Source organism: Colletotrichum navitas (assembly GCF_030913465.1).
Source record: "Colletotrichum navitas strain CBS 125086 chromosome Unknown LY79scaffold_33, whole genome shotgun sequence".
Taxonomy (NCBI): Eukaryota; Fungi; Ascomycota; class Sordariomycetes; order Glomerellales; family Glomerellaceae; genus Colletotrichum; species Colletotrichum navitas.
The window spans coordinates 338695-352379 of NW_026850579.1; the positions used below are offsets into that span (position 1 = coordinate 338695).

At 57.1% G+C, this 13685-nt stretch overlaps 3 protein-coding genes across 3 annotated transcripts; 1 reads left to right on the forward strand and 2 right to left on the reverse strand.

Moving 5' to 3' along the window:
- Window positions 1-1967: 1967 nt before the first annotated feature.
- LY79DRAFT_608068 (beta-ketoacyl synthase domain-containing protein) lies at window positions 1968-10093 on the reverse strand. The gene is made up of 4 exons (XM_060561903.1): window positions 9705-10093; window positions 7461-9649; window positions 3732-7342; window positions 1968-3659 (listed from the first exon to the last, which is right to left on the reverse strand). Exons 1-4 carry the CDS (start codon window positions 9707-9709, stop codon window positions 2370-2372), a joined length of 7095 nt encoding a protein of 2364 aa, XP_060413744.1. The 5' UTR covers window positions 9710-10093; the 3' UTR covers window positions 1968-2369.
- A 370-nt stretch (window positions 10094-10463) lies between these two features.
- Window positions 10464-11801, forward strand: LY79DRAFT_516330 (major facilitator superfamily transporter; the record flags this gene model as incomplete). The annotated part of the gene is made up of 1 exon (XM_060554807.1): window positions 10464-11801. The coding sequence occupies one exon, from the start codon at window positions 10464-10466 to the stop codon at window positions 11799-11801; it is 1338 nt and encodes a 445-aa protein (XP_060413745.1).
- A 48-nt stretch (window positions 11802-11849) lies between these two features.
- On the reverse strand, window positions 11850-13250 carry LY79DRAFT_580183 (salicylate 1-monooxygenase sala; the record flags this gene model as incomplete). Its single annotated transcript, XM_060560082.1, has 1 exon — window positions 11850-13250. The coding sequence occupies one exon, from the start codon at window positions 13248-13250 to the stop codon at window positions 11850-11852; it is 1401 nt and encodes a 466-aa protein (XP_060413746.1).
- Between the last annotated feature and the right edge of the window lie 435 nt (window positions 13251-13685).

Here is a 13685-nt window from a genome sequence, read left to right on the forward strand (position 1 = left end):
GAATCCGGCTGCCGGGTCCAAAGCTACGCCACGGAGCTCACCGACAGTGGCCAATATGCCAAGCACCACGATAGCCTTATGTATAACACTTTTGTGTTTGAAGGGCGATCAAACGATGCTTTACCGAGATGTTGATGCCTACAACTGAAATGTTTCTGTACACCTTCTAGAATGTTCGAACATGGGATGAAAGATTATATGTACCTCATGTCGTGTTGCGACGACCTATTCGCTGTGCCAAAAGGCGTATTTCCATTCCATTCCCCTAAATAACACAGCACGGCAGCACATAGAACGCCATTAATATTCTCTCTCCTTACTACGGGCGCTTGTGAACTAAACGAATGAACAAAGGGCCCCGCCTGAATCTGTGAATTTAAAGTTTAAAGGCTAACTTAGAGGCGTTACGTCCTGCGCGGTCCCTATTTATCCGCAACATTTCATATGCTTTCGGACATGCTTTCGGACATACTACCTTAAAATATATTAATGGATGGTTTGTTTGTTTAAGGGTACAGGTAGAATGCCAGAGCAATTTGGTCGGCGGCCAGTGGGTTAAGCCTATTTCGGAGTATATTATGTCAGCGCCAGCAAAAACAATATTCCGACTTAACTGACCAATGACAAGGCCAGGATTCAGAAAGTTACATAAAGTTAAAAACTCCTCAGATTTAAGCGATTTAAAGTCAAGGCAAAAAAGAGGCAACAGCTACAATTAATTTAAAAATCTACTATATTATATAACCTATTTAATAAAAGAGTAATATCTTTATTATAATAGTAAGTTTATATATGTTGCTAGTACTTTTTAAAGGTTAGATATAAGGGCTTAATCTTAGGTAACGTAGGCGTCTGTTAGCGTTAAGCGATAGTGGATTTACGGCAAAAAGGGCGGTGGTTGTAGTGGCGGTAGAAGTGGCGGTAGTGGCAGTGCCTTCTAAATAGGGTTAGTCTCTGGCCGCCGACCAAATTGCTCTGGCATTCTACCTGTACCCTTGTTTAAGGGGACAGTTCCGACACTTCCGTGTGCACGATTAATGAATCCGGCATGCTGATTTTCGGCCAGAATCGGCCAACCAAGTGGAACCTGACGTCGTTGAGTTGCATCTACATTTCCATAATTGGCGCCACCTCTCGTAAAATGTTGTTCCAAAAGTGATGTGACACGAGCAAAATAACTTAACCTCTATCCTCACGGTATTTCCGGATGTGTGTTACGGTCAGTAATCCGACAGTAGGGTTTCCGCTAATAGTATAGCTGAGGTCGATACTCGGTAACAGTAATGTAGGCTTGTTGGTCTGTTGATCACTCGGTGATCAGTCGGGTGGTCAATAGTCGTAAGGATAGCTCGTATACCGTATCCTCTCATCAAATGTAAAATCCGCACGGGCCACACGCTAGTCATATTATAACAGGCGGTCAACCTACCTACACACACCCACCCATGTAACCCTAACCCTTGCCACCTAGCCTGCTGCTGACGTAAATGAATCCCTGCATTTGCCACATCTAGATGCCTGTTTCTGCCAGCCCGCTTACCCCTTTCCAGCAGCCCGTGGCCCGTGCGGATTTTACATTTGATGAGAGGATACGGTAGCTTTTTGTCAATGAATCACTAAGTTGGATACTGAAAGGTATTCAGAGAATGTATCACAAGTTGATTGCTGAAGAGCTATGGAAGTCTGTCCTTGAGTGCGTCTAAGTCCATCCTATATACGAGTCCCGTTCCTTCTGTCCTTGATCGCGAACTTCAACCTCGCTGGTTCTGATCACTTTGCTTGCCCCATTGAGCGCTCAGTGGATGCCACTGATCGCTCAGTGGGTCTTGGTGATCGCTCGGTGGACCTTGCGGAGTGATCACCTTATCTTATCGTCACGTGACTCGTATCCTAGTTCTTCCTTTCCGGGGAGTCATTCTTCCTGTTGGTTCGTACAAAGGTCGTGTTGCCTGCTCGTTGTCTTGCCTGGTGGGGCAACATCGCCTGTAACTTGTTGGGTCGTAACAATACTAACCCTACTTGCTAAATACTTAATACTACAAAGACTACTTACTTAACGGGGCCAAAGGTCCAATAGCACGTCAGTTCCTCAAGCCCTTGCCTTAAATCCTCCCTACCTATAAAGAGCCAATCCGTCGACATTTTCAGACTCCTGCGCCACACAGCTTATTGGTCGAAGGTTCCAAGTGCTAGTAGATACTTGCTATAAGCAGGCCCAACGGCCTCGAAGCTAGAGACAATAAAATAATTGCTCCCTAAATAACCGTCTCTCTTCTCTCTCTCCTTGTCTTATGAGGTCAGCGTTGAATCTTTTGGGGTCGAGTTGCCTTTCCTTACCACCGCAACTACAGAAAACCATTGATCATAAGCTACGGCGACAAGAAGCCCGATTCCTTCCACCTCCGAATAAACAAACGCGTCAAATCTTGGCCAAAGGGCCCAACTTGACGCATCGTGGGCGAGTGCTCCCGCGAACGGCTTGTCTCAAGCAACAGGCCGCCACACGAGATGTGCACGAAGTTAGCCTCGAGGAAGTCAACGAGCACATACGCCGGGTTCCCGGCTCGCGGCCCGACCTCGCGCACCCGCCGCACCCACTCGGCAAACGGAACCGCACACTCGCCGCCGTTATCATCCAACCCAAGCTCCCTTGCCAGCACAGCAATCATGTCCGCCCAGGGCTGCCTCACGGGGTTATCCACATGATACACTGCATAGGGCCGCGCCGCTACGACGAGCAAGTCTGCCAACGCGCCCGCTACGTCTTCCACCGGGGTCCACGTCAGCACGCCGCCCAGCCGTGGCAGCACCCCGAGCGTTTGCGACGACTTGATGATGAACGAGACGTGCTCGCCCGCGTTCCAGTAGCCGCTCACGCGCGACGCCGCGATCTGGCCCAGGCGCACCACCATCGCCCGGAACATACCGTCCCCGGCGGGCCACCGGTGCAGCGTCGCGTCCATCATCAGCTCGCACGCCCACTTGGCCTCGGCGTACCCGGCCGCCAGCACGCTCTCGATACCGCGCACGCGCTCCTCGGGTACCGCGCCCGCGGGCGCGAGGCCAACCACCGCCACCGATGACACGAACTGGAAGGTGATTGCATGTGGCGTCGTCGTCGTCGTCGTCGGGGGCTGGCGCAGCGCCGCATCGCGCGCGAGGTCGAGCATGTGGCGCATGATGCGCAGCTGCGGCTCGAAGTGGCTGATGTCCCGCCCCAGGCTCATGAGCCAGCAGTTGTGTACAATCTCGCCGACGCTGCGGGTTAGATCGAGGTATGCCGCGGGGTCGAGGCCCAGCGCGGGCTGCGAAAGATCCGTCTCGAGGACGTCGAGCTTTGCTCTCGCGGCAGAATAGCGTGCGTGGCCAAGGTCTATGCCAGTCTTGGTGAGGATGGCTCGAAGCTGGCGGGCAGTGGCATCGCTGTTGTTGTTGGGCTTGCGGCGGTTGAGGCAGACAACACGGGCAACGCTGGGATCTGTGGCCAGTTTCGCTACGAGATGCGCGCCGAGGCCGCCTGTGCCTCCTGTCACGACCACTACGCGGTCTTGAGTTCTCGTGGCTCTAGGTGCGGTGGTTGTGCCATCAGCGGCGGCAGCGATTTCTAAAGGGGCGGCCCAGCCTTGGGTCATGGTGCGGACGTACTCCATCACCACAGCCTCGCGGGCCTTTAGTTGTCAAGGAGACTGGACACCCCCCTTCCGTTGGCCTCGTCGCTCTTCTTCTCCGACTGATGACGGGGGTGAAGTCGGCGTGGGAAGGTCCGGCTCGGACCCGGCGGTTGGACTACTCCATTTGGTATTATCCGCATCGGCCGCCAAGACCGACGACACTGGGGTGGACGACGCCGTGTTTCCACGTGCCAGCACGCCTGGATTTTGTGTTTCGACGAGCTCCCGCACATGCAGCGTCAGGTCAGCAACGGTTGCCGCCTCCAGTAGGGCGCCCTCGTTGATCCTAAGCTTGAAGGCAGTTCGGATCTCAGACGCCAGCTCCATGTTCATGAGCGAGTCGATGCCGAGGTCCGCCAGCTCGCTGTCGTCGGTAAGATTGCACGTCTCGATGCCCGAGAGCTCGACCAGAATGCTCTTGAGCTTGCCAGCAACGTCTAGCGTGTCTGCGCCTCCTGTCACCGCCAAGGGATACCTGGCATGGGAGACTCCTGACGGCGCGAGTCTCTGCCCCTTGTCTTCGATCTTCTGGTGGTTGGCGAGGTTGGAATATTGTGCTCCTGCTGCTGCTGCTTCCGTTGCTCCCGCTCCTGTCGGGTCTGAAGCCAGTCCCTGTGCTGCAAGCCCGGTACGTTGGGCTCCGGCGCACCGCACAAGCGTCTTCTGCATATGCGACCTCGGCACCTTAGCCCATTCCATGCCGAGGATGACCTCGAGTAGCTTCCCAGTACGAGAATCGAAAGCGAATACATCACTAACGGCCGTCTTGTTCGATGTGCGGTGGTGAGTCGCCAGCAGATGCATATCAGACGGTTGGCCACCATTGATATCCTCATCCAGACTTGGTGCTCTCAGCCACCGCTCCAGTCCGCCGAAGACATACAGACATCCGGGCTCCCGATCCACGGCCAAGCAGTTCATCCATATCCCGGCAACCTGGGCTAGCGTATCCGCCACGCAGGGCTGGAGCCACGAGTGACGGCCATCATAGCTGCTGCCGCCGTCGTCGACTTGGCGATTCACGATTGCGACGCTCTGGTTGTTGCGAGATACGAGTCGTTGGATACCACGGTATTCGGCGCAGTACTCGACGACTTCCTCAAACATGTGGTACACGTTGTCGTGTGAGAGACTGATGTCCAGGTCCACGGCGCTGCTGTGCAGCAGCTGCGTGATCTGGCCCATGTTGACGAGGCGTGCGAATTGCTCAATGTCCCGTTTGGCTGCTGGGTCGCTGCGGGAGGCGAGGTTGATTTTCCCGGACGTGTGCAGAATCTTGTTCTTCTCGGACAGCCCAAGGTTTGAAGCCAGGGGATCGTCGACCATGTCGGTGCTATACAGCTCGAAGGAAATCTCGCCCCTGTTGTCGCCATCGCCTCCTCCGAGATATTCGTCGCCGCCGTTGGCAGAGCGAAGGAGATTACATGAAGTCGATGCAGGCGTAATCTCGAGCCAAACCATGCGAGCCGGGTTGTCACAGAGTGGTGCGAGGCAGACCACGTTGTGGATGTGCGGTTCCTGGCCTGATGCAATGAGCAAACTGTTGCTGTGTCCGTTATTCTCAAGTCCGACAGGCGTGCGCATGGTCATGCAAAGAGCCTGGATGACGAGGTCCAGCTGCACAAACACCGGGCAGATACCTGCCGTGCGCGCCATGTTGTGACCGTTGACGAGCTTCTTGTATTGGGGGTGGTCGCTGACGACACGGAACCTGACCTTGTTGCTGTTACCGTCGTCTGCCAAGCCGGTGAAGCATACCAAGCCGGTGGCCGAGGTCTTGTCTGTTCCGGCACTGGCTTCTTCCTCTTGTGACAGCTCCCGGGGCGGAGGGAGACGGTCGAGCCAATGCCTCGAGGGTTCGAACTGGTACGGCGGGAGCAGTAGGGGCGGCGATGGGTCGTTCCTGGTTTGCAGGGGATGGTGTGCCCAGAAATGCAGGGCTGGCCCGGCGCCGGCCGTCCAGAGTTTGATTGTTGCGTCCACGAGACCATCCCAGCACTTTGCAGAGCTGGTCGCTGGCCGGGTGCTGGTGATGATTACGGGCTGGAACTTGTAGTAGTCCCCATCCGACTGGCCAACGAGCGCCCGGCTGGCCAGGCTGGTGACGGTGGACGCGGAACCTGCCTCGAGGAAGATGGCACCCGTACTCTGGTGCTTTTCGGCCAGTCTCTCGATGGCATGGTGGAAGTATACCGGGTTCCGCATCTGCCTGGGTAAGAAGGCCGGGCCCAGCCTCTCCTTGTCTTCGGCACCCCCGAGCTCATCCGCTTTCTCCATGTGGATCTTCGGCTTCTGAAAGGTCAAGGTCTGGGCACACCGTTCCAGTTCCTCCACAATGTGTGGCTCGACAAGAACACTGTGGAAGGCATGCGTGACGTTCAACACCTTGGCCTTGAAAGGCCTGGCTCCTCGGGCAGCGGCGCAGGTCAAGGCTGCCTTTTGCGCGACCGCCTCGATGGCAGCGGTGGATCCGGCGAGAGTGAAGCTTCGAGGCCCGTTGTAGCACGCCACGGCTACCTGGCCCCCGGACTCGGCAATCAGGCCCTGCACATCCGCCAGGTCTGCCTCGACGGCAAGCATGGCTCCTCTGTCCGGGCCCCAGCGATCGCGCACGAGACTGGCGCGTCTGACGACCAGTTTGACTGCGTCCCGCAGGCTCAGCACGCCGGCTACGCACGCCGCGGTGATTTCGCCGAAGCTGTGGCCGACGACGGCGGCTGGGGTGATGCCGCAGTCCATCCAGCTGCGAGCGCATGCGTATTGCAGTGCGAGGAGTGCAACCTGGAGCTTGACAGGGTCCGCGACCGGCGTGGTTTCGAAGATGGACGGGTAGATGCTGCCGACGCCTTGTGCGGTGGCGACGGCGTCGACTTCGTTGAGGTGCTTGCGCAGGATCGCCATGCGCTCGAAGACGTCCCTGTCGAGGCCTACGCTAGTCGATACTTGTCCGCCGAAGCACAGAATGACTGGCTTGGGGGTTGGGAGCGATGTGGAAGTGTCGGCTTGCAGCTGGGCATGCTCGTATGCTTGGAGCTTACGCTCGAGCTCGGCCAGCGTCGAGGCTTTCACGAAGAGCGCGCGGCGTAGGGTGTGGCTTTTCTGACGGTATACGCTCGCGGATATCTTGGCCATTGATGGCGGTTCGTTGTTATTGTTGTTGTTGGCTGTCGTCTTCCTCCCGAGACCCGAGATGAACTTGCGTAGTGCTCCAGCACCTCGCCGCAGGCCTTCCTCGTCGTGACCGGAGAGCCAGAATGGAAATTGCCGGTCTCCGGTCTCCGCAAGCGCCACTTCTCCCGCTTCCACCACCCTCGGCGGCGGCGGCGGCGGAGGCTGCTTGACGAGGATGCAAGCGTTGGACCCCGAGGCACCGTAGCTGTTCACAAGCGCGGCTTTACTCGGGGCGTCCCACGCTTTGTCGGACCCGGTGTGGATTTCAATCATGTCTGCAGGGCTGGCGTTGAGAGACGGGTTGATGGTGTTGAAAGAGGCCTGTGGAGGGATTCTGCCATTGCACATCATGAGAATGACTTTGATCAGCGAGAGGACGCCCGCCGTGCACTCAGTGTGGCCGATGGATCCCTTCACCGACCCGAGCGAAAGTGGTGTCTGTCGCTTTGATGAGGCACCAAAGACTTGTCGGATCGCGCCGTACTCGGCCGGGTCCCCGACTGATGCCATGTCAGTGTATGTCTGTGTACGAAGCGAAGGCAGGCAGAGAGAGTTGGACGGCATTGTTGCTCTCGGGGTTGGGGTCCAAGTTAGGGTTAGGGTTGATGTAATACATACCAGCTGTTCCGGTGCCATGAGCCTCGATCACGGAAACTTGGCCTGGCTGGACACCTGCCTTGTCCAGCACTGTGCTGAAGAGGTCCGAGAGCGACGCTTCGTTGGGCACAACAATGGGCGTCGAGTTCTGGTTCTGCTGCACCACGGTAGCCCCAATGACGCCCAGGATCTCGTCCCCGTCCGCGAGGGCCTTGTCCATCCGCTTCAGAAACACGGCTGCAACGCCGTCCCCGCGGCAGTAGCCGTCCGCGCCGGCGTCGAATGGCTTGCACTGGCCCGTGGGACTTAGAAACGAAGCGCCCGCGAGGTCCTGGAACCACTGCGGCCCGCACATGACAAACGCGCCCCCGGCCAGCGCCGCATCGCAGTCACCGGCAAGTATAGCCTGGCACGCCTGGTGTACGGCGACCGCCGACGAGGAGCATGCCGTGTCGATGGTCACGCCCGGCCCCGTCCACCCGAAGTAGTGGCTCACCTTGCCGGCGATAAAGGCGCGCAGCTGTCCCGTGGCCGAGAAGGCAGAAGCGTCGTGGCAGGCGATGTTCTGCTCGTAGTCGCACGTGCTGCAGCCGACGAAGCAGCCCACGCGGCCGTTGGTCTCGTCCTGCTTGCTATTGAAGTAGCCCGCCTGCTCGACGGCTTGGTACGCGACCTGCAACATGTGCCGCTGCTGCGGGTCCATGGCGGCGCTCTCGCGCGGGGACTTGCCGAAGAAGCGGTGGTCGAACTCGTCGGGGCCCGAGAGGAAGTTGGCGAACCACTTGCGTGAACGTTTGGGGGCGGCGGTCCGGAACATGCTTTTGTCCATGCCGAAGCCGCCGCCGAAGCGGTCCGGAGACACTTCGCTGTGCTGTGATACGCCTGCGCAGAGCACGTCCCAGAAGGCTTCGAGGCTGTCTGCGCCAGCCACCTTTGCGGACATGCCAACCACCGCTATGTCGTTCTCCGAGTACGGTAAGCCGTCCGGGCTGGTGTTGTTGCCCGGCGTCGTGCTGTACCCTATGCCCGTAACGGCGGCCATGTAGCTGTAGTCGACTCTCGTCGCAAGCTCGACAGACATGGACGGCGGTATGGGTCGCTCGAGGCCAAACACGACAATCTCGCCGTCGCGAAGAAACTCGCGCCGAACTGTCTGGAATGTCTCGAACCACCGCAGCTTGTCGACCAGGATGGCCCGCAGCGCGTGTTGGTGCAGGCGGCCGCCGTGGACTGCGCGCCCGCCGTTACCGTTGAGGCGTGGCGGCACCCGACACACCGAGGCGTCTGGCAGCTGGAACTCGGGGTGCGTGTCGCAGAAAGCGTCGAGCGAGCTGGTCGAGTGCCGGGAGTCGTGGTAGCGGCCGTGGAGGCCGGGGGTATTGGTGGAGCTCATGTTGGATGCCATCTCAAGGCGATGCCGTAAGGAGGAGAGTGTGTGCAGGGGACCGGTGATGGTGGCGCGGTTGCGGTCGTGGTGGTTTGATATGTAGGTTTGTGGGAAGTCCGCCAGGATGCTATCAAGTGTCGAGGGCACGCTGCTGCTGCTGCTGCTGCTGCTGTCTTCTCCCAAGTCCCATGAGATACTGATGGCTCCTGACTTGGGACCGTTCTGGCCCTCGAATATGTCCACCACACTTCCGATCAGCATGCCGAGCCGGATGGCTGCGGCCGCGTGCATCTTGAATTGGGCCTCGTTCTTGGAACTGGACGCGACGAACGCGCTCAAAAGACCAACACAGCAGCCGACAGCCTCCACCTCGGGCGTACCGCCAGCCGTGTCTGGCCCTGGCGACTGCTGGCCATGGCCTATGCCGGTGCGGGCCAGGAACTCGGCATACTGCGCTAGCTGGGCGACGACGACCAGCGGAATGAGCAACTTGTTGGGAAGCGGAAAGGATATTGACGCCGCCAGTCTTGCTGCCTCCTGACCGGTCACGTCTCTGCTGAAGAAGCGGGTTAGGTTATCTAGTTGCTCCACGCCTGCCTCATAGCACGAAGTGTCTTGACCCAGCGAGGAGAGGACAGAGCGGCATGTGGTATAGTCTGCCGGGAGGCCGGATACGATGTCTTGTAGCCAGCCTTGGCGAGATCGACTTGTTGCTTCACGGATTCTGGAAATGCTGGATATGTCCATCGACAGCGCCAGCGCGCCGAAGACTAGGAGAAGAGGCTTGTCGGCTGGACGTCGACTGAATGCCATGGCTGACGGACTAAGTTTATGTCAGTCCTGTCTGTTGATCCGGGATGTAAGACATTCTCCATTACCTCATTTTGACAACAGGGAGACAGTCTGGTAATATACTTTCGGACCAGCCTGTAACGGTCCAAAGCGAGTATCTTTGCAAATGGTCGTAGCGACGACTGCGAGTATCATCAGACGAGGATCAGAATGTACAGCAATCGCTCCTTAAATGACCGCTAGTCTGTTACGGCCACGTCACACACAGTACTATCTCTCAGGTTCTTAGTTAAGGTTCTATTGTATAAAAGCGGCCCAACTGTAGACAGCGCTCATCAGGAGTTCGGATGACTAGTCATTTCGGATGAACAAACAAGGAACACCAGTGGACCCTGGAAAGCACATTAACCGTTGAGCCAAGGCCTATCCCAAGTAATCCCAAAGCTTATTATTTAGTAAAACTCTAAGAGAATCCTACGTTGCAACTGCATGTATACATGCATGTGAGTACAAAAAGATTTTGCAGAAGATGCAAGGGTTCAGCGCCCACCCATCTCTTTTTTCAATGATGCGTAGCTATCACAGTGTAGCTTTTGAAGCAGACTATTCCGGATTTTGCGTTGTTAAATTCGGCACCTGTTGTATTGCCCGTGTTACAGATACTTGTCTAGATGTATGCATTCTCTCGGCAGTTCTGGGATTGGTATTCCCAGCCACCATATTCTAATCATCCCATTACACGGATAGGGGCATAGTGAACCTAATTTTCCCAGCCCACAGATGTGGTTCCATCGGCTTTACTGTCCGCCTATATAAGGCCGAAAGCCACCGTATGCTTTTCACGAATGGAGATGAACTCTCGGAAAGCACAGAATATGTCTCATTCTGTTAGGTCTCCAAAAGGCGTCACAGATACGGTAGCCGCAACAGACGAGAGTGCAGAGGCAACCTCGGCTACACCTGTCCCGCCTGGTCCTCCACCCGACGGCGGCCTTCTTGCGTGGCTTCATGTCCTCGCAGGTTTCTTGCTGCTTCTCAACAGCTGGGGAATCATCAACGCCTTTGGCGTGTTCCAATCCTACTATGAGTCGGGGGTCCTTTTCCAAGCTTCATCATCCGCGATATCGTGGATCGGTTCGGCACAGGCCTTCTTCATCCTCTTCTCCGGAATCGTCACGGGCCCCATATACGACAGAGGCCACGCCCGGCCCTTGCTAGTCACGGGCGGACTCCTCATTGTCATCGGTCATGTGGCGCTGGGCAGCTGCTCCAAGTACTGGCAGGTCCTGCTGGCCCAGGGCATTTGCGGCGGCGTCGGCGCAGGCTGCCTCTTCGTACCGACCATCTCCATAGTGCCAACATACTTCAGTACGCGCCTCGGACTGGCTGTAGGCATTGTCAACGCCGGTGCCTCGCTAGGGGGGGTCATCTTCCCCCTGATGCTGTCCAGACTGCTTTATAGCGTCGGCTTCGCCTGGGCGGTCCGGGCCATGGCTCTGGTCTCGCTCGCGACTGTGAGCCTCGCCGTCTGTATTGTGCGGCCGCGCTTCAAGCCGGAGGAGCCTAGAAAGCCCGTCGACTTGCCTGCCTTTGTCGACAGGCCCTTCATGATGCTGGTCGTCGCAACACTCCTGGCGATGATGGGAGTTGTGGTTCTGCAGTTCTATGTTGCATCATTTGCCGAGTCCTTTGGGCTGTTTCGCGGTGGGCGCTCGGCCTACCTCGTCGCTATCTACAACGCTTCATCTTGCTTTGGCCGAGTCCTCCCCAACTACCTCTCGGATAAGATCGGTCCCTTCAACCTGCTGGCACCCGCAGCGGCCGCGAACGGCATCGTCATCCTTTGTCTGATCACCGTGCGGAGCCAGGCTGCCGTCACAACCGTCGCCGTCATCACGGGGTTTCTAGGCGGAATCATCATCGCCATGCCCCCGGTCTGTATGGCTCTGCTCACGGAGAACAAAGCCTTGATGGGCACGCGCGTGGGAACGGGATACGCTGTCATTGCTCTGGGTCTACTGTCGTGCGGACCTCTTGCTGGCGCAATCCTGGGCCCCGTAAACCATGATCGTCGCTGGGAAGGCTTGTGGGCGTACAGTGGTGTGTCGCTGCTGCTGGGCTCACTGCTCTATTTGGCTATAAGAGTGCAAAGGGGCGGTCTTAAGGTGATGGTTATAGTATGAGATTATACCAAATGGTTTGCTTCTGCATAGCACAGTTCATGTCGCACATTAAGCACCTTTTCTCGAGAGAAGTTCCTCATACTTCCCAATAGCCTCCTTTAGCATGCCTTCGTAGTCAAAATACCAAATTTTGTGCGAGCGGTCCTTGATCTCTTCAAAGCATGACCGCACCTTCAGCAGCTTGGCCGGATCTCCCCACTCATGCTGCTGGTGCAGGTCGGTGATGCGCCGGCTACTGTTGACAAACCACTGGCACCGCGTGCGTCGGACGGCATCAAAGCTCGCAAATGCCGCCTCGAGCGCCGCGTACGGCCGCTCTGGAGGGGCTGTCTCCCGGCAGACGCGGTCGAGCAATGTCACGAGGCATAGTGCGTCCTCCATGCCGATGCCAGCGCCCGCGCCGTGCTGCGGTGCACTGGCGTGTGCAGCGTCACCGGCGAGCACGACGCGGCCGCTGTGGAAGGCGGGCAGGGGATATTCGGCGAGGTCGAATATAGCCCATTTAGGGAGGGTTTCGGGCAGTACGCTGATGAGGTCGACGATGGTCGGGTTGAAACGGGCGAAGACCTCCTGTAGGTGTGCCTTGGAGCCGTCGTCAGACGTCAATTTGTGGTGGTCGGGCCACTCGCCCTCGTCCGAGACGAAAGCGGTGATGTTGACAAGCGTTTGGTTGGAGATGGCGTAGTGCAAAATGTTGGCCCCGGGGCCGACGTGGTTGTTGAACGTCTTCGCCTTGCGCTCTCCCAAGAGCCTGATGGCCGTGTCCATCGGGATGACGGCCCGGTACGCTGCAACGTGTGTGTAGGTGGGATACGAGGCCGGGTTGTCCCTGCCGAGCATGAGCTCTCGAACCTTTGACTTGATTCCATCGCAGCCTATCACTGCATCAACAGTAGCCGTTGTGCCATCCGCAAACACCAGCACTTTCCTGCCAGTCCTCTCCCCGTGTCCGCCAACAGTCTCATCAACGATATCCTCTAGGCGCTTCCGCAGCTCAAACGCATCAGCTGGAAGCAGCTTCAGCAGCCGGGAGGCAAACTCGTCGCGCCTGACGGCTACGAAGCCCTTGACGCCAGCGCTCAGCTCGTACAACGGCTCTTGCCACCGAGGATCGCGGCCGGGGTGCGAGTTGAAGCCATCGACCCAGCGCAGGTAGTCGTTTGGGTCGGTGGAGCCGGCCGAGCTTGATAGTGGCACGGCGCCGGCCTGCCAGAAGGCTTCGAGGATGGCCGGGTCAAGTTGCTCCATGCATCGCTGTGCGCAGGCCGTGAAGGCGATCCCCGCGCCAACCTCGCCGAACGCCTGCGCCTGCTCATATAGCTTGACTCTGATGCCGCGATTCAAGAGTCCACATGTTATTGCCAGGCCGATGATGCCGCCGCCGATGACAGCCACTTCGAATGGCTGCAGCTCATCAGCCTCAAACTTGTGCCCTAGATCGGGGGACATATTATCTTGGTCTGCCTTGGACTTTGAGTGTCTACCTTTTGGACGTCTTCCGAGTAATCCAACCGGTCTACAGCCAGGATAGTAGCAGCAATCTTCGGGGCGCACCTCTATATGGCTGATACGAAACAGCCATGTTCAGCGTTCTAGAGTTCTGTAATGTGTAGCAAACCCTCATAACGCATTAAACGTAATTACAGGTTTTATAGTTCGCTAAGCTTTTTCATTAGGTATAAAGCTGCTCCAGTATGCACCTGGGTATGTGAACACTCTGTGGTGGAGATCGAAGTTTAAGCTTTCACTGATGGTCCTTTTGATAAGGTGAAGCTTGGTACAAGCTTTTAGCATATGATGGGGCTGGCACTACCTTCCGATGCACTAGTCAGCTGTTCGAAAGGTAAAACGACGCTTTCGCTGAAATCCTCGCCGGCCACGTTC

Coding starts and splice junctions, on each gene's coding strand:
- LY79DRAFT_608068 (XM_060561903.1), bottom strand. Junction 7,343..7,460: donor TCATGGCACCGGAACAGCTG/GTATGTATTACA, acceptor ACATGGCATCAG/TCGGGGACCCGGCCGAGTAC. Junction 3,660..3,731: donor CGACTTCACCCCCGTCATCA/GTCGGAGAAGAA, acceptor AAGGCCCGCGAG/GCTGTGGTGATGGAGTACGT.